The sequence below is a fragment of a genome, unplaced genomic scaffold (genome assembly GCF_019419815.1).
Source record: "Pyrus x bretschneideri cultivar Hongxiangsu unplaced genomic scaffold, Pyrus_bretschneideri_v1 Contig121, whole genome shotgun sequence".
Taxonomy (NCBI): domain Eukaryota; kingdom Viridiplantae; phylum Streptophyta; class Magnoliopsida; order Rosales; family Rosaceae; genus Pyrus; species Pyrus x bretschneideri.
The window spans coordinates 8,196-32,807 of NW_025999415.1; the positions used below are offsets into that span (position 1 = coordinate 8,196).

General features: G+C 37.0%; 2 protein-coding genes across 3 annotated transcripts; one reads left to right on the forward strand and one right to left on the reverse strand.

Annotated features, from left to right (window-relative positions):
- The first annotated feature begins 1,985 nt into the window (after positions 1–1,985).
- On the forward strand, positions 1,986–21,993 carry LOC103953129. Its single transcript, XM_048578502.1, is given in 15 exon segments — positions 1,986–2,552; positions 3,042–3,176; positions 6,923–6,994; positions 7,420–7,490; positions 7,558–7,657; positions 7,759–7,857; positions 8,138–8,264; positions 13,225–13,349; positions 13,447–13,506; positions 14,797–15,024; positions 15,124–15,407; positions 16,304–16,431; positions 16,434–16,587; positions 16,938–17,060; positions 21,507–21,993. Coding segments are annotated over 15 exon segments (1,989 nt in total). The 5' UTR covers positions 1,986–2,402; the 3' UTR covers positions 21,640–21,993.
- A 478-nt stretch (positions 21,994–22,471) lies between these two features.
- LOC103953056 lies at positions 22,472–23,843 on the reverse strand. Of its 2 annotated transcripts, none has more exons than XM_048578504.1 (3): positions 23,246–23,843; positions 22,924–23,115; positions 22,472–22,802 (listed from the first exon to the last, which is right to left on the reverse strand). In XM_048578504.1, the coding sequence occupies exons 1-3, from the start codon at positions 23,765–23,767 to the stop codon at positions 22,626–22,628; spliced, it is 891 nt and encodes a 296-aa protein (XP_048434461.1). In that variant the 5' UTR covers positions 23,768–23,843; the 3' UTR covers positions 22,472–22,625. The 2 variants fall into 2 exon arrangements, with proteins under 2 accessions (XP_048434461.1, XP_048434460.1); XM_048578503.1 differs by having other exon boundaries at positions 22,472–22,805; positions 23,246–23,840.
- Positions 23,844–24,612: the final 769 nt, after the last annotated feature.

Consider the following 24,612-nt stretch of genomic DNA (forward strand, 5'->3'; position numbering starts at 1 on the left):
GACGGGCATGAAGAGGAAGCTTGATGAACTGCAAGAGTCTGAAGGTCGGATTCAAAGCGATCGTCAAAGGTTTTCTGCTTATCTCCAGAGGCACCTTTTTCCTGGCTCATCCAGCGTTTGGCCAAGTATTGAGGCCTGGAATGCTCTAGCTCCGATGCCTCCCGCTCCGATGCCTTCCGCTCCTATGTCTTCTGCTCCGATGCCTTCCGTTTCGATTCTTATGGCTTTTATTGTAATTAAGTTGAGGCACTTTGGCTCTTCAAACTTAAGGTACTTATCAAGGAACTTCATGTCCTAATCTTGAGGATCAAGGGACTTCATGCCCGATCTTTTTGTTTGATGGAATTTCAGGTCCAATCATTTTTTATTTGATGAGGATCAAGAAACTGCAGGTTCTGATCTGATCAAGGAACTTCGGGTCCAGTATGTACTTATCATAACAAAAAAAGTACAATAAATAAATTAAAGCAATAGGCGGTAATTCCAGCCATAATGAATAAATTGCATTTAAGTAAATAAAGCTTGTGACAAGGGCTTTAATTCAGCACCATTCACATAAATCAAAACTTAAAGCAGTAGGCGGTAAAACCGTCCATGATAAATAAATTGCTTTAAAATAAATAGAACTTGTGAAAGGGTTTTAAACCAACACCAATTCACATAAATAAGAAGAAGTATCATACCTCCTTTTATTTATTATTTTTTTTTCTTTTGTCAGCACTTATTCAAACCTTATTATTGTTACTTTTCTTATTTCTGCAGCATGATGCCATAAACCAACAAAAACCATTTATATTATGTTGACCAAATGGTGTCATGCACCATTCAAATCCTTTTATATATATTTTTCTTAGGTTGCAGTCAACATCCTTTTTTTTTCTTCTTCACATGTGCCTTACCATTCCATCAATTTCCCTTTTCTATTATTTTTCTTCCTTCTATGTCTCTGCTAGTCTCGAAACGCAGGGCCAACGGGGTAGTTATGGAGGTTGCTCAAATTCAATTCAATCCAAAAGGCTACTAGAAACTGGCGTTGTTCTTGCATGACCCAAGGAACATGGCATCGTTAAGCAAGTACCTCCCTATAAAGACATAAATGACAGTGGGGTTGACGGAGGCACAAGAGAGGGAGCCCTGTGTGGATTCATTATTGCCATCACCATCTTAAACAACCAAATATTCATGAGAGTTCTCAAGATCCGTCGAAAACAACGTGATTTGGGTTTCCAAGTCTGATGAGATTCTTCTGGATCTCTGGAAACCAGTTGTCAGGTACGAGTTTTCTCATCTCGTGATGACTTCAGGTCGTAAATTTCAATTCTCACCGGAATTCGGTGGGGCGCTTCTGGCGCAGTGGGAGAGACGAAAAATGGACATACCTTTTATTCTGTGAGATTTTAGATGACGGAGGTGAGAGGTGGATAGTGCTTCATCGGATTTATGGCGTTATACTTTCCACTGACATGAGAGCTTTCGTTCTGATAACGTGTTGTAAAATCGACGATGTGTGTACAGTGGAATAAATAAAACAAGACACAAAATTTACGAGGTTCTCTACAGTCAGTGTGACTGCAGTACGTCCTCGGGCATCAGTAGTGCTTTCATTATAATTTGAATAATAAGAGTACAAATATAACTCTATTTATTCTCTCCTCTCCTCTTCCTCTCTTTCTTTCTCTGCTCTATCTCTTTCTCTCTGTGCTCTGTATTGAAGACATACGAAGTGCTCTATTTATAGAGCAACTCCAAGCACACATCTTTGACAATATAACTTCCTTCACCTCCCAAGTCAAGATTAATTTTATAGGCATTGAAAACTTCTATCAATGTTGAAAACTTCTGCCAAATTACTGTGGGTATTCATTACCCACCAGACTTTTCAACAAATCTTGCATTATTTATTAAAATACTAAGTTTTTGAAAGACCGGAATAAATTATGTTTGACTCGACCTTGGAGATCTTAATTGTCGCACTCGCACTCGCACTCGCAGCAACTCAGCAACTCAGTCTCAACAAATCAACATCTCCTCATCGTCATCCATCTCTCCCTCGCTCGCACTTTCTTTCTCTCTCTATTTTTAAGCGTCTTAGGAAAGAGAGAGACATTAATTTTCAGTTTCAGTGGATGAGATGAGATGAGAAACTGTGGATTAGATTGGATTGGAGTTGGAGGTAATTATTAAAATCCAGCTCTTATCCTATTTGTAAATTCAATTTAATTCGGGTGTACCCCTCTCTCCGTGTCTCAATTGAGGATAGATTCCTTTGTTTCTTTTTTTGTTGGATTTGTTTCCTATATCTTCTACTCTGTAGTCAGGGAATCTCATCCATTCATCATCTTCTAGTTGTATGTGGGCAATTTTCGACGACTAACTCAAGAAAGAAATTACATAAATGAGCCATGTCGATACCAAAGGAGCCGGAGCAGGTGATGAAACTAAGAGGAGGATCAGTGCTGGGCAAGAAGACCATTCTCAAGGGCGACCACTTCCCTGGCTGCCAGAACAAACGCTTGTCTCCCTACATCGATGGTGCTCCCAATTACCGCCAGGTCTTTCTTTCCCTCTTGCTCCTCTTAAAATTAACCACCAACTTTGGGTTCATTCCTTGTTTTGATTCAATTTAGGAAGCACTTGTTTGTTAGACCGGCCACTGAATCTAGTGGTTGATTTTAATGCTTCAATTCTACAATCTTACATCGCATATATTGACAAACACGTACTTACCACTTACAACTTCACTTGCGTTGTCACCAAAATGTATATTGTCAACAAAATGTACATTGTCAACAAAATGTACATTGTCAAGTAGTTGCCTCTTCAACCACGTACATGCATCATGTTCTCAGGTATATAAATCTGTCCGTAATCAGGTTCAACATATTTTCATTGTAGCATCCTCAATGCATCGTGTTAATGCAACTTGAGTTTTACATGGAAACTTCTCTAAATCACTCTCAATTGTTTCACGTCATTTCCCTTCTCATCACTTTCCGTTGTTTGATTTGTTTTCCTTTCATATTTATCCTCTTGGTTTATAGGCCGATTCGCAACATGTTCATGGTGTTGCCATTCCAACAATCAGTGGAATCCAGAATGTTCTTAACAATATTGGAGCTCAACATATTGATGGGAAGCGAGCACAAGTTCTTTGGATTAACCTTTGTGAGGAGCCGGTAAATTAAATGTTTCCATGCTATTTCTACCTGTCACTGTTTGATTTCTTTCTTTCCTATATTGAAAGTTTGCACAATACAATTGGTGCAATCGACTAGCATCATATTTAAGTTATAAAATATGCATCATATTTTTTACTGTTAAGAACCAAAATACTAAATTATTGTAGGAAATCTTGTTTTCAGAATATAATAGTGATCAAGTATCAACATTTTAATCTCGAGTATGTTGTCGCACGATTTGGAACTAAATACAGTTTTGCGAAGTCAATATTGAAAAATATTTTATAAACAAGAAACCTAAACTATAAATTTATAGCTATTGACAATCAAAAGCTAATGAGCTCAACTGTTTTTGATGATATTGTGCCTATACATTAAGTAATAGCTCTTGGTTTACATCCCCTCACCGATCCCGTAGTAATTATAGCATTCAATGTTGCCCATTATGCCAACTGGTGTTTTCTGCAAAAGTTGTCTTTCATAGTCTGGGATGAATTTTCCTGACACTTTTTTTTTTTTTTTAATGAAATGAAATGTTATTCATATGACAATATAATTACACAAGTGGACAAGATGTCAGTAAAGAAAAGCAGAAAACAATCAACGAGACGTCAAACAAAGTCCCCATAAAATTGAAAGAGCTATGAACACTCCATAAATCTAACTGAATACCATAATAAAGACCATAAATGAACTTTATCCCACAACATCTGTCTTCTGTTACAAAATACTGTTTTGGTAGACCGTGTATTGCTGCCTAATTATTCGTATATGGTGGGGCAACCTTTTAAAGAATCTGAATCTGACTTGTAAAGGATGGCAGAAAACTGTAAGGTTAATTGTGCGTCCTGGATCTGACTTAAATTATTTAGGTGGTTTAGAGGATGGTTTGGTGTGGAAAAAAATTTAGGGTTTTCAAAGCAGGAATTTCTCGGTTCTTTTTTTTTTTTTTTTGGGGCTGAAAAAAAGGTGTTCACTGTAGACTCAAGTATGTATATGAGCCTAAAGGGTTTATCATTTAGACAGACATGGACCTAAGTTGGGATACACTCCCTCACAGAGACCAACCCTTCATTATAGTTCCATTTAGTTATAGTTGTTTTTTCTGACAGGGTTAAATTAAGGCGGAACAGTATAGCTTTATTCCTTGAAGTCTTCTTTGATGCTGCAGGACTCATAGTTGTCCTAGAAATTCAAGGGTTTCATATTTTGTACTCTTTGCTTTTGTTGAAATTTTGAAAAGAAAGGGAGTGAGAGCTACTTAGTACGTTTAAGCATATCTGTATGGATTCAAATCAAACTGGCATTTAAGTCCTTGGGGCAAACCCAAGTGGTGAGGGAGGGTGCGAAACTGGCTGGCTTTAGGATAGGTTAAACACGTAGATGCCCCTTTTAGTTAATAGAATTTGATTTGGCAATACTATTTCCTTTTGGACTGGACTAATTACTATAAAACGTTTGCTGCAGTGTTCTTCAAAGAAACTAGATAAACTTTATATTTCTGTTCTCTTTTTGGTGTATATTCAAAGTGAACTATAAGCAGGTTTTGAATAAGAATAATAAAATACGTTAATTATGGAGAATCTCTCTTCCCTTAATTTGGAGATTGGAAGGTGGCTACCTTTTAGTTTGTGTTAGGAGTTTTAGAGCCCTTCAGTGCAGCGTAGTTTGCTTTGGGGTGGTCTGCTTCTCCACCACTTCTGTATTTGCTGCCTCTTTCTTCTTTAGTATAATTGTTTCTTTATAAAATAAAAAGTAATGATATACAATAATATCTTATTTTAAATAGTGAAACTATAAAATGAGATTCTTTTCAAAAGATATAGTGAAATTACTCTTGGTGAATAACATTATAAATTTTGGAGGTTGAAAGATGGTGTGCACAACCCACAAATTAGTTAAGAATACTTTCAATTCACTTCAAGAAAATGATTTATTTATCATTCCAAGATGAGAATACATATCCCATAAGCAATACACAGATTAATTGTCGTAGCCAAAACAGTAAACACATTACAAAGTATCAAGCCAATACAAGAAATACATGTTTTTGTTCACTGTACAAAATTTCTGAAATTGCATTTTTGACAACATAATGAATGAGTGAGAACACTCTGTTAACTCTGCTCCTAACAGTGTAATGCATAGTTAAATCAATGACCAATCAGTTGATCCAAAGAATGAGAATGTTGACTGTACAGATCATATCGGTCTTCAGATTTACGGATATATCTACGGATATCTTGAGATTCCTCTAAATATCTGCCCTAATTTATGGTTTAGTAGATGGGTAGCTTAATTAGTGCTTATTTGGTTTTGATTTTGATTTGATTTGGTTAGGGATTTAGTGCACTTATTAGTGTTGTGTGGAGGGATTTAAAACACTTATACCATATCATTCTTTCTTTTTCTTCCTCTTTCTTTCTATTTTGGTTCAAGATCAGTGCAAATCTAGCATTTTTGCTCTGTTGGAGGCTGATAGTGGGGATATCTCGCGATTATAGGTAAACATGTGGCAGTATCCGGTCGACAATAGAAGAAATTGCTTCACCCCTACTATTAGTTTCAGTGTCTAGAGAAAAAGATTCATCAAGGGAAAATATCATCCAAGCGGCAATCCTTGGTTCTAAGTTCTTACATCGATTGTTCGACGGTAGGCAGAACATCTTTCATCTTTTATAACACAATTGAAGGAAATTACATGAACTTTGTCAATAAAATTTCAACACTAAACATTTAGAACTTGGATAGTAGTAACTCTTATAACAGCACCAGAAATTTGATAATGTTTTGATAACAATTATGAATGCAGGTGCGACATAGTACATGGCATAAGCAAAATGAAGAAATACACACCATTTTGATCAAAAACCTAAAATCATAATTGTTATGCTGCCTAACGTAGGCAATACCACAAATCTGTGAACTCAATTGACACAGCGTAGAAAAGAAAAACATTAACGCTGGATAGGCTTTCGGACCTTGTGATTCCAAACTACCTTCGAACAAAAAATCCAACAAAATCCCCGGAAAATGCCAAGAAAAATAAATAAATTAAGCCCACTCCTAACAAAAATAAATTATGCATAACATTGAAGTTCCAAACATATTGACTGAGCAAAAGCCTTTCGAATTTGACCAAAATTATCCAAACATTTATCTGTTTCCCATCATAGAATAAATAAGCTAAAGATACAGATCCAAATCAAAGAAATAGTAAGAAATTATACAAAGTTTTCACTAGAAAGAAATATATAGAGGATGGAAGAATCCCAACAAAAACATGTGAGAATTGGAACAGACACCAAAGAGGGACAAACAGAGTAAGAGAAAGCTAGGGCTTGAAAGGAATGAATTGTGGAGAGATACTTCAGACTGAATGAGTTGAAGTCTTGTACCATAAGCTGGGTCTGTTGGTTGTATCAATTGGGAAAGTTTCCTTAAGCCCCAGTTTTCTCAGTGCCGTGTAAACCCACCTCTCCTCACTGGTCAACCAGTTAATCTTTTTGTGTATGTGAGTGTATGTTTTTCTTCTGTTTTTTAAGGAATTAGATTAGCCATCTAGTCCAAGATGTTTCCAAACATAGGACTAATCTAAAATTGTCTAGTCCAACTCCTTAATCGGTATATGAAGGTACTCTTAGACTTGCAAAAGCTCTTATTCTAATTTTTCATATTTTTATTTGACACAATTTTTATCCTTGAGTATGCATTTTCTTATGTTACTCCATATCTTCAAACAGGTGGTCTATATTAATGGGTGCCCTTTTGTTTTGCGTGACTTGGAGAGGCCCTTTTCCAACCTTGAATATACGGTATGCTTTTTGTTAAGTTTACCATCAAATTTGGCATATCCTATGATTATACTTGCCTTCATTACTTAAGAAGTACAGAACGAATAACTTCATCGTCTAACATTATGTATTATAAAATATAGTCTGTCTTACATTAATTTGAATTTCGAGTGCGCTTCTTATGATTTTAGTACTTGCTTTAATGAGGAGAATAGGATGGGTTTTTTTTGTTCTTTTGTTTTTACCTTTCTCCTTTTGTTTTGTTTTGGTTTGTTATGTTTTGTTATGTTTTGTTTTGGGGTTGGGAATTAGGGAATATAGAGGCTTGCTAGTTATAATACATGCATAATGCTATTTGCATTGCAATTCACAGACATGTCAACATGTTAATTAGCCACATTTTATGTTTCCTTCTAAATCTATTGTGGCTTTACAAAAACCATCAGGGAATTAACAAGGCTAGGGTTGAACAAATGGAAGCCCGGTTAAGGGAAGATATTTTAATTGAATCTGCAAGGTATGTAACATTTTCTCACGCCTGCTTTCTATGATATCGGACGTTATTTTCACATCTGAAATAGCAGATATGGAAATAAGATCCTTCTCACTGATGAACTGCCAGATGGTCAGATGGTGGATCAATGGGAACCGGTGTCATGTCATTCTGTGAAGACACCACTAGAGGTATCTCACTGGAACAACTGTCATAGATGGGAATGAGAGAACAAGTGAAACCGACCAGTATTCTTAATATTAAACAATTTATTTATTTTATTATTCTGTAGGTTTACGAGGAATTGCAAGAACAAGGATACCTTGTTGCCTATGAACGTGTTCCTATAACTGATGAAAAGTCACCTAAGGAGCTGAATTTTGATATTTTGGTTAGTTCATTTTCTCGTCGAACGGTATATATAGCACAATTCATATCAGGCCAGGTAAAACCTGGGACCAGACCTCAATCAATTGGGTCCAAGATGATGGGAACCATGACCAACCCAACCTAAATTGGTTGGAGTGGGTTAGTTCTTGGCATGCCATGAATTGAGCTGCACTCCTAGAGTTGGTCTTTTTGGGGTCTTGTGGTCATGGAATATTATCACCTTCCTGAATTACATTTTCTGATGCGTGCGCTTTATTTACTCATTTATTCTATGTATTCAGGTTCATAAAATTTCTCAAGCTGACATAAATGCAGAAATAATTTTTAACCGTCAAATGGGACGTGGGTGAACTACAACAGGAATGGTGATTGCAAATTTGATATACCTCAACCGTATAGGAGCTTCCAGTAATCCTCTTACTCTATTCACTTAAATACTTCTTCTATTACATTGACTCATTTTGGTCATCCGAAGGAATTTTGTAGTTCTAGGACTTGTAAACTTGGTTAATCTCTGTTGCGAAGGGGCTTATTTGTGCTATTCTAATGAAAGTATGATTTTCTCATATGCTCCTTTTTCTCTCCAAACCTTCCCTTTCAAGTTTAAACAGTATATTATTTGATTTCTGATATGAGAAGATAATAATCACAAAGACAACACAATTGTAATCATCCAACTCAAACCAGCCTCCCTGAACAACCTCAACCACAAGAACAACACATATGGACAGAAAATAAGCAAGTGGTCTAAACTTTAAACATCACTTTTACACAAAACACATCAATGTGGAGATCGGCAAGAAAATGATACAAATATCAAAAGACAAATCCAAAATACACCTTTTACACTGTAATACAACTCTAAAAGCTATCCCACAGCAGCTCTCCAGTCTAATAAAATTACAAAAATGAAAGATTCTAAAGGGTTGAGAAAGAGAAGCCCCCAGGGAAACCTGACTTCTTCCCAAGAGCTCTCCTGTACGTTACCTTTGTAGTTTAAAAAAATTCTGCTAATCCTTGTTATAATTCTGACTCTCCTCTTTTGGATCTTTCTTTTTTATGTATCCGGCAATAGACTAAGCAAAATAGAGAATAACTAGAAACAAACCAGGTTTATACTGTTCGGGCTACAGAAACCATGCCTTCTTTGATTAATAATATAGTATACAATACTTTTTTCAAACCCTAGAAATAATGCCTCCTCCTCTCCTGGCTCTCTGTTTTCTCACTTGCTTTTCAGCCTTGCGGCACGCTATTTATAAGTATAGGTGTGGTTTACATGCCTATTTTCTTATTTTGTTTCCTATTCTATATAGGATAGGAAAGTACACTTTCATTCCTAATCCTTGTAGGACAAGAATCAGTGCACCTTAGCTTTCCTAATACAATCCTAAACAAAATAGGACACTAACAATTGACGAGCCAATTCCTAACATCTCCACCTTGGTTAGTCAAACCAAGTCTTGACTGTTGCACCTCAGTATGTTGTCAATATCGTGTTTAAGAATGGGAAAAACAGAACAAACACTGGAAATCGAAAACAAAATAACCAAGATAAGCAACAGTAAGAATTAACTTGGTTCAGCTTTATGTGCCTACATCCACGGGACGACAACAACAATCTTATCAATAATGAGTACAAAGGATAATCTTGCCAAGCCTGTAGGATTAAAGATTTGACGATAAACCTGAAACAAGAATAAGAAATGTTGAGAATATCGCGTTTAAGAATGGGAAGACAGAACAAATTCGGGAAATCGAAAACATAAGTAACCAAGATAAATAACACCAAGAATTAATGTGGTTTAGTGAAATGGGCCTGCATCTATGGGACAGCAACAACAATCTTTCACCTTATCAATAATGAGTACAATCAATAATCTTACCAAGTCTCTAGAATTAAGACTTGACGAAAAACCTGAAAGAACAAGAACAAGAAATACACTCTCTCTTTTCTTTTCTCTCGCACACACTTTACAATATTCTCTCACTCTAATCCCTTGAGTGGTATACAAATTATTGTTTTGCTCCCCATTCAAAACTAGTACAGTAGCCCCTTTATATAGACATAATAAAGGTCTTCCTCAGTAATTGGAATCTAGTTATGAATCCTAATTGGAATCTAGTTATGAATCTTTCTTCAATTGGGTAAACAACTCCAATTGGGTAACTAACTCCAATTGGGAAAACCACTCCAATTGGGAACAACCACTAAATCTTCCCATGCTATAATCCCTAATCCACTTAGGACAACTCATCATGGGCTAGAAAAAACCCAACAAGAAATACACTCTTATCGCTTTTCTTTTCTCTCGCACATACTTTGCCCTTCTCTCACTCTAACTCCTTGAGTGGTATACAGCTTATTGTTTTGTTCCAATTCAAAACTAGTACGATAGTCCCTTTATATAGACATAATGAAGGTCTTCTTCAATAAGGATTAATAATGCTAATTGGACTCTAGGCATGAATCCTTCTCCAATTGAGAAACCAACTCCAATTTGGTAAACAACTCCAATTGGGAAAACAACTCCAATTGGGTAACCAACTCTAATTGGGAAAATCACTCCTTAAAAACTACTTCAATTGGGAAAACAATTTGATCCTCTAAGACTATATTTTCTAATTCGCCCTTCTTGAAGCAGCTCTGGAAATCTTCAAGAACCTTCACCTTGGCAAACTTCTTCTCACCTCATTACATCTCAACTGAGGAGGTGCTCCACCAAAATCAATCAACGAGATTGATCAAGTTCAAGCAATGCTTGAATCAGCTATCCCAAAACCCTTGCATTTTCTTTTTGCTTCTCAAACATAATCCCTTGTCGGCTGTCGCCAACCTCTCAAGTAAAGCAAAATCCACTGGACTGCATCCCTATGTTGCTTTCTTGGACTTGCCATGTACTTGGAAACAACACTGATTGCTTTAGCTAGTCAGGTCGTGTGCCCACGACATTAGTATAAGGCACCTTCTCCATTGCTTGTTTCTCTTTCTCGGACTTTGAATATTGTTGCCAACTTAACCTGAAGTGAGCCGCCAAAGGAATTGAAACTACCTTGGCTTCTAGCATGTTGAACTTCTCAAGAACCTTTTGGGTATACTTGGCTTGTGATATCCAGGTCCGTCCAGCGGTCCTATATCTCTGAATTTCCATGCCAAGGATCTTTTGTGTAGCCTCTGGATCCTTCATGTCAAACTCCTCGCTCAAAATCTTCTTCAAGTCTTGAATTCTAGACTTGCCTTGAGCAACATCAACATGATCATCACATCTTAGAATACATGATAGTATACACAACAGTCATATAAGCATCTCTGAAAATTAATTTTCAGCATGAAGGAATCAAACTTCTTGTACCATTATCTTGGAGATTGCTTGAGGCATAGATGGACTTCCTAAGCTGCAATACTAGGTTCTCTTTCCCATACTCAACAAACCCTCCTGGTTCGGCCACACAAATCGTCTCCTCTAGATTGCCATGGAGAAACACAGTCTTCACATCCATCTGCTGAATCTCTATGTCATGCCATGCTACCATGAAAAGCAATATGGTAGAAGTATGCTTTACCACGGGTGAAAAGATCTCATCATAGTCCACCCCCTCGTTTTGTGAGTACTTTTTTGCCACGAGCCTTGCTTTAAATCTAACGGCATCCTGTTCATGCAATCTTGCCTTTTTACTAAAAACCCACTTGCATCCAGCTAACTTTCAATCTATGGGTTTAGGAACCAACTACTAAACGAAGTTCTTGTAAGGAGACTCCATTTCTTGTCAGTGCACTCATCCAACTATCTCGGTCATCACTTGCTATATCTTCTTGATAAGTAGTTGGATCTCCTTGACTGATGTTAAGAGCATAATTAACTTCTTGGTCAAACCCCAATCTGTCAGGTTTCTTCTTGTGTTCGAATGGGTTTGTCCAGTGCTATACATATCTGGAATTCAGGTGAATTGTGGGTTGAAGTTTGAAACTTTTGGGATGTCTAGCAGACTGGAGTGTCTACAATCTGCCCTGTTTCTTGCTCCACCTGATTCCTACTTGGTAAATGATGTCGATGCTCTTCCTCTTCCCCAAAAGCATCGGATTCAATTGGTCTCAGCTTTGTTCAGAGGCATGGTTGTCTCATCAAGGACAACATCTCGGCTGACAACTTCTTCTTGTTGATGATATCCCATAGCTTGAAACTCTTCACTCCTTTCTCAAAACCTATGAATATGCAGTGTGCAGAGTTAGGTTTGAGCTTGGACCTTTCATCACTTGGGATATGTGCATTAGCTCTGCAGTCGAACACCCACTTAATTCTTTCCTAATCCTTGTAGGACAAGAATCTGTGCACCCTAGCTTTCCTAATACAATCCTAAGCAAAATAGGACACTAACAATTGACAAGCCAATTCCTAACATTCCTCTCCAGTCCAATGACCTAGAAACAATTGCACAAAGTTCTGTATAGATGAGGAAACAATAGTTCAAAACGGTTCTGGAACTCGACATTCTTCCAAAGCCTCACGCTTTTCCCATTCCACATCCCAAAACAACAATAAGAACAAAAAGAAAGAAGGCGTTAAAATTATCTTTCCAAGGACTTCGACTTGAGGCTCTTGTCACAAAGCTGGATCCCTACCACTCTCATAAAGCCCATATTATATAAGGACAGCATATGGAAGGAATTGCTCTCTAACCGAAACCTTGAAAACCATTTTCCAAGCACCTCATAATTCGTAACCAAATTCCTCCGGTTTCCTTCACCCAAGCCATTACTTTCATCTTCTCAAATGATCTATTTTTCTCTTCTCCACTCCCTCCCACAAAACATTCCTCATTGCTCTCTTTAGCCTCTTGCTCACACTAAAACCAAAAGGTGATTATTGGTGCGTGCTTAAAACCGATTGGATTACAACCTACCCCCATGCAACAAAATTCTTTGGTCCAAGCCTCCAACCATCTAACTTCTTCTCCACATTTTTTCTGCAACAGGGTGCCAAACGCTAATTGCCTCTGTGTTGCCTTGTCATTTGAAGATAATCCCAAATGTGCTATAGGCCACCTCCACACCTCACATATCAAAACCGAGACCAACTCCATCTTTTGAGTGTTTATCCCTGCCATTGAACAGCCAACTCTATTATTATTATTTTTTTTCTGAAATACCAAAAGCTTCTCTTACCATTAGCAAATTCCTCCATTGAAAAATAAACCATTGTCTGCATTTTCTGCTGGGTTATTGTGAGAGTCCTGGGCATGTTTACAATAATTTCAGTTATTTAGGGTGTCTTTAGTTTAGAGAATTTCAAGTCCTTTATTGGTTTACATTGTGGCTTGTTATGCTTTTAAGGATTTCTTCATTTTATATTATTTTCAAATAAAATAGGTATTCCAAGAACCAATTCAATTGGAAAAATTTCTGAATCCAGTGAAATTGTTGCTGACAATTTTCCAAGCTCAGAAGATGCGATTCGTAGTGGTGAATATGCGGTCATAAGAAGCTTGATTCAGGTACTAGAGGTATTTGATATCTTATTTTGTTGCCTATTGTTGTATTAAATAGTTAAGATGTTCCTAAGTATTTTATTAATCAACAACGTGCCTTTAGGGTGGTGTTGAGGGAAAGAGACAAGTGGATAAAGTTATTGACAAGTGTGCCTCTATGCGGGTATAGTTTCAATCCTTTATTGATTGACTTTACTGAATGGCATCTCAGTACATGTTTAGGATTGTTTCAATCCTTTATAGTTTCAATCCTTTTCTGTTTAGGATTGTTATAGGGAAAGGGTGCACCAATTCTTCTCCTAAAAGGGCTAGGAAAGAATCTTAGTTTCCTGATTCAATTTAGATTAGAAATCCTAGAAGTCTATTTGGAATTGGAAAGGAAGTCTAATTTCCTATTCCACTTAGAATAGGAATTATAATCTGTAAAGGACATGTAAGCCAACCCTATATCTATAAATAGGGTGTGGCAAGGCTGTTTAACAGCAGAGAGAGAAAACAGCAAAACAGCAGAGCGTTTTGGGATTAGTTCTAGGGTTTGCATAAGTTCTATAATCTCTATTATTAATCAAAGAAGTGGTGATTTCTCTACCTAGGGAAATCACAACTGGACGTAGACATAAGTTCTGCCGAACCAGTATAATTCTTGTGTGTTTCTAAGTTTTCTATATTTGCTAGTTTAGTCTATTGCCGTTGATTACATCAAAGAACAAGGTCCAGTGTGCGGGTTTTTTCAACATATATAAGAGACAAAATGCATCAAGAGTAATCCTTAGCTACCAAATAGACAACACAGCATCCATCTTGGAGTAATTAAGTTAATTGTCGTTTTAGGTCATACTCGAGGGATTCTAGACATTTCAAGGCATTTGGCTTTTTAAGTGGTAATAATGGAAATTACAATTAAATGGGAAACAGTTTCAACCATGCATCAACTACATCGAAAGCTACAACCTTCAAACAGATACCAACTAATGATTGTTAAGCATGGATTTGTTTACTTACACTTGCCTGCATCCTTGAAAAAAAATTCCTCACAAGAATCAGAATAGTTTTTTCAAGATAATTCTCTGGAGTGAATTTGTAGATAGCGGTTTTACTCAATAATGTTTTTTGTCGGTAGTTCTTTAATTCTAAACATGCCGTAAGATTTTTCTACGAGCCCAATTGCTAGTAAGTTGTAACTTATTAATTTGGAAGCATTTCCTTAGGTGCTGCCAAAAGCACTCCCAAGCAAGTCATAGATAGTGCATAATGGTTTTGCGTAAAGGCTACACTTAATGATATGTTGAAGTGCTAACTCCGGCACTCAGAGTTACTGATTGCATGAACCAGTATATTTTTCTTTATCATATTGGATCCCATATATTTACACTGGCGTATATAAATATTTTTTATATAAGCTTTACTGGAGTATAATTATTTTTTAGCCTAATTTTATTTTTTTTTCAATCAGGTGGATGGATATCCTGTGTATAGCATGGCTACACCGACAATTCGTGGTGCCAAAGAGATGTTAGCATATTTAGGTGCCAAACCCAAAGCAGAAGGATCTGCTGCTCAAAAAGTGATTTTAACTGATCTGAGAGAAGTAGTTGTCTACATTAATGGCACACCATTTGTTCTACGGGAGTTAAACAAACCTGTTGATACACTCAAGCATGTGGGAATCACAGGCCCAGTGGTGTGCACCAATATTTTTGTTTTTTTCCTTTCATATTTCAAGTACAATTCCTAAGCTAACTGTAAACTCCAATTTCAAATTCAACGGAACATTTTGCAGGTGGAACACATGGAAGCACGACTAAAAGAAGATATACTATCTGAGGTCAGGCAGTCTGGTGGCCGTATGCTTTTACACCGTGAAGAATATAGCCCAGCTTTGAACCAGTTCAGTGTCATAGGATACTTAGAAAGCATCTTTGCAGATGATGTGAAGACACCAGCTGAAGTATATACCGCTTTGAAAGATGAGGGTTATAATTTTGCATACAGGAGAATACCATTAACTAGAGAAAGAGAGGCTTCATCTTCTGATGTGGATGCAATTCAATACTGCATAGATGAGTAAGTATCCGCACTTTGTATGATTCCCATCTGTAACTGGCGATACCACTAAAGATATATTTTGTTAAAACTAACAAAAATTATATCAAACAATGAAAATTGTGAAATAAAATTTATAGATGTAAATTAGCAAGTACTCTTGACACCATTATTTCTTTTGGGAATTATATATTTGCCCTCCATTACAATAACAAAGTTGTGTACTGTGTTAGAATCTCAGAGACTATGATCTCTGTGGTAAGGAATGAATCGAAAATGGTGATGATTATTTCTGGAAAAATCTCAGAGAGGTGCAAAGAGAAGGTTCTCACAGAAAGTTGCTTTCATTCATTCACTCTCTCACCTCACACAAAACGTGCGAGAGGTATATTACCGTTAGAGATAGAGAGATTCTCTCTCTATAATACAAAACTCAAATCCAACCATTCATGCAATCTACCCTATAAGATAGTTACATGTGTCAACACAAATCACCAACTCTAAGATTACATCTTAGCTGTCCAATTGGAATGTAATCCAATGGCTCACATTTAAATCTGTAAACTGAAACTAAATACAAATTATTCAGCTAAAAGCACTTATATTTCAACATACTGTAGGGCTTTGTCCTCATCATGATACCACAAACATGTTACAGGAGTTTATTTATATTTTTCTAAGTGAAAAACACTCAGAGGTCTTATAGTAATACACCACTTCTGGCATCTGGATATACTTCCAATTTTTGCTCTCTTTTTGTTTTTTACTATTGAGGTTCTTTGGTATAAATCATTATTGCGGTTCATGAGTTTTGTAAAAAGCAGAATTTGATTCATCCCTTGCTTTGCTGTTCAATTTGTGAATTTATTTATGAATTTAATAATTCTAAATTCAGTAAAATTAAGTTTTATCCATAGTTCTGCAGGGTGTTACCTTTTCGTATCGCACACAAGGTTTGGAGGAGTTGCATATGCAATGGCTATTATTTGTATCAGAACTGGTGCAGAAACAAACTCCCTACCAAAGGATCCACAACCATTGGTTAGAATGAACCTGTTGTGTAACCTAAAGAGGATTTGCCTTCTCGAGCTTCTGATGAAGAAGCTCTGGGGATGGGTGACTACCGAGACATACTAAGCCTTACAAGAGTTCTTGTATACGGTCCTAAGAGCAAAGCAGACGTTGACATTGTTATAGAAAGGTATTTATATATTAAAAAGTCCACGGAGAATTCTCTCCTTATGGTGCTTCCTACTTGTCTAAGCATCAGGTGATGTCTTGAAATGTAAAAGCAGGTCTACGAATTAGTAGTGTAGAAAATTGGAGGGTTGGCTGTGCCATATAAGCAGATAACCCATGTCTCTGTCAACTTAAAAAAGAAAAATTGTGCTTCTATGCTTGACAGATTGTGTTTCATTTGTTTAATCATGCACTTTCTCGATTTTAGTTTATTTTATATTTGCGCGGAGTTAATGACCCTTAACATACCTTCAGGTGCTAGTAATTGGCTCTTATTGTTGATGTTTCTGACTTTGTTTCTTCAATTAAAAGGTGTGCAGGTGCGGGACATCTGCGAGATGACATTCTTTATTATAGTAAGGAACTCAAGAAGTTCCCTGATGCTGAGGATGAGCAACGAGCATATCTCATGGACATGGGGATCAAAGCGTTAAGGTAGGTTGAAGTAGCATTGTCCTCCTTTTCTTTTAATTTATTACAAATGAATGTTCGCAGAAGCGAAAATTAGATTGTTTAGCAGAAGTGAAAACAAAGAAGACGTAGATTAAAACAACAATAAAGGATAACTGGAATCACTCCAGGGGCCTCCAACCCGTTCTTCGCCTCTCACCAAAACAATCCCACTGCTTTCTATTCATAAACTCTTAATTGTTTGTTAATCTGAACTACAAGGGATCTTTATAAAGCCTTAAACCTAATGGACACGTGAAAGTAAACCTATTTTAGGAAAGAAATCCTAATCAAAATAGAATAGAAACTAAATCGAATCCTACTCAAACTGAAAAGAATCTTAATAAAGAAGGAAGTCCAAAGACTAAAACCCTGGATATTAAAATACTAAAAACCCTAAAGAGTAAAAGATTAAAACAACCATTGATTTAAGCCTGCACTTTGGTTCCGCATTTTTCTCCCCCGCCTGAAAAATCGACTCCGTCGAGTTTGGTGAGGAGCTTGAACCCTAGCCGTTATCAAACGGATATTTCTTGACGTCAGGGACATGAAGATTGTATAGGACTCTAGTTTCTGTTTTGCCAACTATGTGTGACAGTAGCAAAAAATAATTCATGAGAAATTGTTGTTTATTTACGGAGAATATTGCAAACTGCAAATAGATATTTAGCATGACCAAATTAACTTTCTTTTCAATGGAAGAAACTGAAAGACAAGCAGTGGTACATCTTTAACTTCAACATCCCCAAAAGTTTGTCGCACGACAAGAGGAACATAGGGAACAATGTCGCTGGAATCCTGAGGACAAGGAATGTCACTCGCTGGAAGAATTAAATCTTGCTTATCCAATAGACTAGATGTCTTCTCCATTGTAGACTGTTCAAATGGAATTAAAGGTTGCACTTCCATATTGTTGGTTGAATCAGTACCTTCTTGAAGACTAAAAACAACCATTGATTTCAATGTTTTAAAAGACGAAGGTGTAGGGGAGGCGTTTCATAAATAGACTAGATGTCTTCTCCATTGTAGATTGTTCAAATGGAATTAAAGGTTGCACTTCCATATTGTTGGTTGAATCAGTACCTTCTTGAAGGCTAAAAACAACCATTGATTTCAATGTTCTAAAAGGCGAAGGCGTAGGTGAGGCGTTTCATGAATAGCCCCGCGTGGCAAAAACCTTGAGGCGTGAGGCGAAGCCTTACAAGACCTAAATAATCGGGGACTGATGTGGGTATAATTGGGGACTACTGTGGGTTAATAAAAAATAATTGGGCACTGCTGAGGGTTATAACAAAATATAGACTTGGGCAAAATGACGTTGTTTGGGCCAAGTCATATAAAAAACATTTAAAGACTTGACCAAAACGACGACGTTTTGGACCAAGTCTTTAAAAAAATAAATTCTTCGTCGTCTTCGTGAAGACGCCGCTGCACTACAACAGTCATAAACCAGAGGACATAGCCTTTTGACTTCGATGATCTCTGATGGATTTGGGAACGCTAGGTCAACCAACTTAAGGTGTGCCTCGACCATGTCTAGGTGAGTTTTCGCCTACTCCCACAGGGCAGAAGCGTTATCATTCCTGCCCCGCCTCTGAAGCAGCTTAGGCGTGCCTTGGGGTGTGTTTTAAAACACTGATTGATTTAGGAAAGCCTGCACTTTGGTTCTGCATTACTTCCACCTTTAGATAAGAAGGTTTAGCCTATGTCAAAACTTTTGATTGGATAAATATATTAAACTCTGACGATGTCAAGCCTATGTAGCATGTGAGCTGGTGTTGTGTTGCTTTCTCGCAATTAAGAAGTTATCTTATTCACTTTGGTTTAGGTTTTTTTTTTGTTTGAAAGAAGAAACAAATTTTTGTTGCAAAAAAAAAAAAAAAATACAAAAGCGGACAAGAAGTCCGCGAAGGCACAAACAAAACAAGATAAAAATCACCATCACCCAGACATTTAGAAACTATAAAAACAACACAAGACTAACGAATAGCCACATTCCAGTTTCGCCAAATTTCTGAAAAAGAGAAATCTCTAAATTCTGAAGTAACCGCAGCCCACAGAGATGACCACCGAACATTATCCCACATATCCTCCCTTCTACTGCCTTCGTTGTCCTAAAAAAATCTGCTTGTTTCTTTCCATCCAAATGACCCCAAAAATAGCTGAAACTATACACCCCGTAAGACCTTTATTTTCTTCCCCTTTCCTGATAATTTATGTTCCTCTACCATAAGAGAATAACAATGCCTGGGTAAAACCCAACTAATACTGAACTCCTTAAACAACTTCAACCAGAAATTTAAACCCATCGGACAGGGAAGAAATAGGTGGTCAACATACTCTGAACTTTTCTTGCATAAAATGCACCAATCAGGCTATAGACATGAGCTAGGTTGCCGTTTTTGGAGCATGTCACAAGTGTTAATTTACTAACCAAGTAAAGACCTTCACTTTATTAGGAACTTTAGATTTCCAAACCAGGCCATAAGCCTAAAATACCCTATCAGCACAGCTTTTGAGAAGATAATCGCAGTAAAATTTAACAGAGAAGCTTCCTGAAGAGTAAAGTATCCAATTTCTTGCATCAACCCTTGAGGGGTGAATGCTAACGCGATCCAAACTTGTTAGGAAAGATGACAATTCGTTTAATTCCACGTCACGCAAATTCCTTCGAATCACAAAGTCCTAATTCAAAGAATGTTCAGCAAAACTAGCCACATTAGAAATACTCTGTTATGAAATCTAGATAAGTTGAACAACCTAGGAAATTAGACTTGTAAAGATCTTTAGCCCAGCCAAATGTCTTCCCAAAATCTAGTTTGTGTTGAGAATGAGTCTCACATTGATGTGTGAGAAATGACCTTGCATGGGCTTATAAGAAGTTGGGCTACTTCCCATATTGCCAATCGGTTTTATGGTGGAACCTTAACTTTCTTCATGGTATCAGAGTAGGTTGTCCCACGTGTGAAGCCAAAAGGCCACATGTGCTCCACGTCACCCCGTTGTGTTGTCCGCATGTTAGACTCGAAAATTCGCCACATGTGAGGGGGCATGTTGAGAATGAGTCCCACATTGATGTGGAAGAGGGGACCTTGCATGGACTTATAAGAAGTTGGGCTACTTCCCATATTGCCAATTGGTTTTATAGTAGAACCTTAACTTTCTTCAATTCGATCTACTTTACCAAGAACAAAATGGCAGAAAAGAACTATACCCTTGGGTAATATCCTTCCAAGACTTCTACTTGTCCAAACCGAACTATCTTGGAGTTCTAACCATTTTCACTTTATGCCAGATGGAATCACCTTCGACTGGAAAACGCCATAACCATTTAGCTGACAAAACAACGGGGTGACGTGGAGCACATGTGGTGATCTTACCAATAGATTGCCAATACCTAAACCTCCTTCCTCTTCCGGTTTTGAAAATGTATCCCAATTAATGAGGTGATCTTTCTTATCTTCACCAACACCAACCCATAAGAATTTCCGCATTAAGCTTTCCAGATTCCTGACTACTCCTTTAGGAATCTTGAACAAAGATAGAAAATAAATTGGTAAACCTCCTAACATCAATTGAACTAAAGTTAATCTTTCCCCTCTTGAAAGAAAGGCACACTTCCAGCTTTGCAATCTTTTTTGGACTTTTTCCACAATCGGGTTCCCGACGGAGATATTTCTGGGATTACGTCCTAAAGCAAGACCCAAATACTTGATAGGCCAAGAGCCCACTTTGCATCCCCACAAACCAGCCAATCTCTCTAATTTTTCTTCCTCCGTTTGAGCCTAATTATTTGGTCTTATTTACAATGCAATACCCCTTAATTATTCTCTCTAGTCTTCTTTTTGGGCTTCGGTCTTGTCACAGTTCAGGGATTATTCACTTTCGACTATCTTGCTAGACTGGGAGGCAGCGGATGATGATTTCTGCTAGTTCCCCTTGTATCTGGCTTCTGGTTGTTCACTGATTGCAAATATTTTTTTAATAAAATTGTTCCTTTTCAAAATACAAAAGAAAGAAGGAAAGTTAAAACCTTTTATCATAAGCAATTGATTTTCTCTGAATCATGGATATAAGTTGCTGTCGGAAAAAAGGGAGAAACTGCGTGCATACTACTAAATGTAAATGAATTAACTCTGCGTGTGTGTATTTCTTGTAATGTATTGAGTCTTGACTATAGCATGTATTTCTTGTATTGTATTGGGTGAGTCGGATATCCAATTGCCTCGATTTGAATTATTCAGAGGATGCCTTCTTGACTACAGGTCCTCCATTTTTCATCTTACTTTTGAAACCCACAAAACATGCATTTGTACTGCATTGATCACATAAATGAATTCTTTACATGGATATGTTCAACAAGCAATAACGTTTTTGTTGAGTTCTTGATTCATTTTTCTGTTATATTTAACCCTCTCCTTCCATCTGCAGGCGGTACTTTTTCCTTATAACATTTAGGTCCTACCTCTACTGCACTTCTGTGGCTGATATAAAATTCACATCATGGATGTACGCGGGGCCTGAACTAGGACATCTATGTAATAACCTTAGGGTCGAAAAATGATATCATTAGTGTAAAATAAAGTTATGTACAGTTGGCAGTACGATAAAACGATCTGGCATTCAGTTTCCGCCTTAAGCTCTGAATGCTGGACAAATTAAGAGGTTATTTCAGTTATGTACGTGTAGGAACTAAGGATAACGAAAATCCCTGACTCAAGGGAGAAGGGAGCGGTTAGAACTCGGGAATGGGTTCTATGCCAGTTTTTGTAGTATATATAAAGATGAAGCTCTAAACTTTTCGGGATTTGATTTTTGCAACAGGATGCTTATATTGAGGCTAATGTGAGTATCATGTATATATGTGAAATTATTATCTCATGAAATTTGAATGCCTAATGCCATTGGTATGTGGACAGTCGAATGATTTATTAGGTTATTTGTGATCAAAGAAGACTGCAATTGCAACATTATTAGTTTTTTTAACGGATGTTTTACATTTTATCGAATTCATAAGTTGAGGTATGACATTACAATATTTAAAACATGAGGTATGAAATTGTGGATCGATCCATAGTTAAGATAGTTTTATATAATTTACCATAATTAGAAGCACAAGTAAAAATTAAGGATGATCGGTTAGATTGCTCCATTGGATTGTACACAAGACATTCGAAAGGAAATTCATAATTATTTTTTTTTTCTTTGAAAAGGGAGACGATTAGTGGCAAACTACGGTTATCCAACCTTTTGAAACTGGAGGAGACTAGTTGGGAATTGCACTTTACCCATGGTCATGATTAAGCAAATTCATAGTTTACAAAGTATCGAACTTAGGACCTCTCCTTTTTTTTCTTCAGCAAGTTGTTCGCACTTTTCCACTAAGCCACTTGTCGTAGTTCGAAATTCATAATTCTTTAAAATTAGTTCATTTTCTTTGAGATTTACAAGGCCAAGTGAAACTCGGAGACAGATTATAATTACAAGAAATTGTTCCTTTCCAATAAATCTAATCCAAGGATGGATAACTATATACTTATAAGAATAATATTATTGAGGAGCAGTAGTGTTGTGGTGAGTTAGTTTGAGTGCTTCTTGTCGGATGCATGCAAGGTTTAATTTGATCTCCTTACAAAGTCTACCCTCAACAAGGCGAACGGGCAGCCACATCTTTGGCCTTACATCAACCATGTAGGAGAGACTTGTGTGCACTTGCACTTGCTGCTGCTGCTGTAATTGCATCATTAATTTTCCTAATTAGGGCCGGCATTGACAGGCTTGAGCGCTCCTGTATATTACATATAATATATGTATATGTGTATCTATAGATAGTGAGTTAAGTTGGTACCTGCGGGTGTGGGTGTTGCTGTTGTAGAGACCATTTTCCTTGAAAGATTTCGAAGTCGCCTTCAACCATGTTAAATCGGATATCACGCTTGTGACCGAAATTATTAGGAAGGGTCTCAAGTGGAGTCTCGTAACAATCTACGATCCCTTTAGCATTGAATTTCAGCCCCAACGCCAACTTCTGCTCCCCAATCTGTTACTAATTCATTCATTCATTCATTCAGATAACATATTTAATTTGATCTCCTTAACTGTAAAGCACCAGATTCTCATGCCCTGCTATTAGACAAATGAGAGAGAGAGAGAGAGAGAGAGAGAGAGACCTGCAAAAGCCGAGCATAGCCGTCCGTCTTATCGAGCACTCGGCAGACGGCGAGTCCCGGAATGAAGTCGGCCAATCTCTCGTAATCAGTCAATAGATTCCAGACGGTGTTGAGTGGGGCTTCTATCCCAATTTCCAACCGGATCCTCCGACAGTTGTTTCCCGTCTTCTCTATCTCTATTTCTATATCTATATCAAGATCAATATCTTCGCCTATGGCTACCGATTCTGTAGCATCGTCATCACCATCATCCTGGGACAAGATGGACGAATCGACCTTGTTTGAAGATGAGCACTGCACCTGCACATGAGGGCTGCTACTGAATTGAGAGACGGCGGTGAAAAGGTTTGGATTTCTAAAAATAGAAAAAGAAAAATCACTCGCTGTCGCTGCAAGGTTAGGGCTTTTTTGTGGTACCAGCAGCAATGCTTTTGGAGTTGTTGCAGTTGTAGTTGCAGCAGTGGGACAAGGGATATGGAGCAGAGTTGTGTAACTACTAGGACTTGGAGCTTGCATTTTCATTCATTCACTATCACTCACTCACACAAATGAAGCCTTATTCTTATCTCAATCATCAATATCTTCTCTATTTCTCTTATTTTATTGTTTGTCCTCTTTCTACTTGTAGTTGCAAATTGGGGATGTAAGTTGGAGAGGAGTATTTATCAAATATAGTCAAAAATTAATCTTAATTTCAAAAATGTCATTTTTTATAAAAACCTTCAAATATATCTAAAATCTTACTTAAATAGACACAAATACCTTCAAATTTAACAATTAAATAAATTAAAGGTTTTTTAGCTATTGTCGCCTCAAGCTCCGGTCCAACTTCACATTTGCTTCTACACCCCAAAACCACAACCCTATCTCCTTTGACCCCCACATCACCGACATTGAGAGTTGTTGTGGTTATCGCAAGTGGGAGCAACAGAATTTCAATCATGCCTTCAACGCCTTTTTTCTTACTAATATCATTTTGAGCTTTAAATATAAAAATAGTTTTTAAAGTTAATCCACATGTCGTTATATGATTGTATTTGTGAGACCCACGTAATGCCACATCATCACACTAACAGAGCAATTGACAAATTTTTCACGAAAAAAGTGAAATGATCACGATGGGCAAATTCAAGGAAATAATAAAATGATTCACGATAGACAAATTCAAGAACACTACTATTGATTATCATTAATTTGTTAAGGACCAGATTAAGAAATTATGTTAATGTCACGAATCATTTTGGCTAAAAAGTCTTTAATTTATTTTATTGTTAAATTTGAGGGCATTTGTGTCTATTTAGATGGAAATTTAGATATATTTGAAAGATTTTATAAAAAGTGACATTTTTTAAATTAAGGGTTAATTT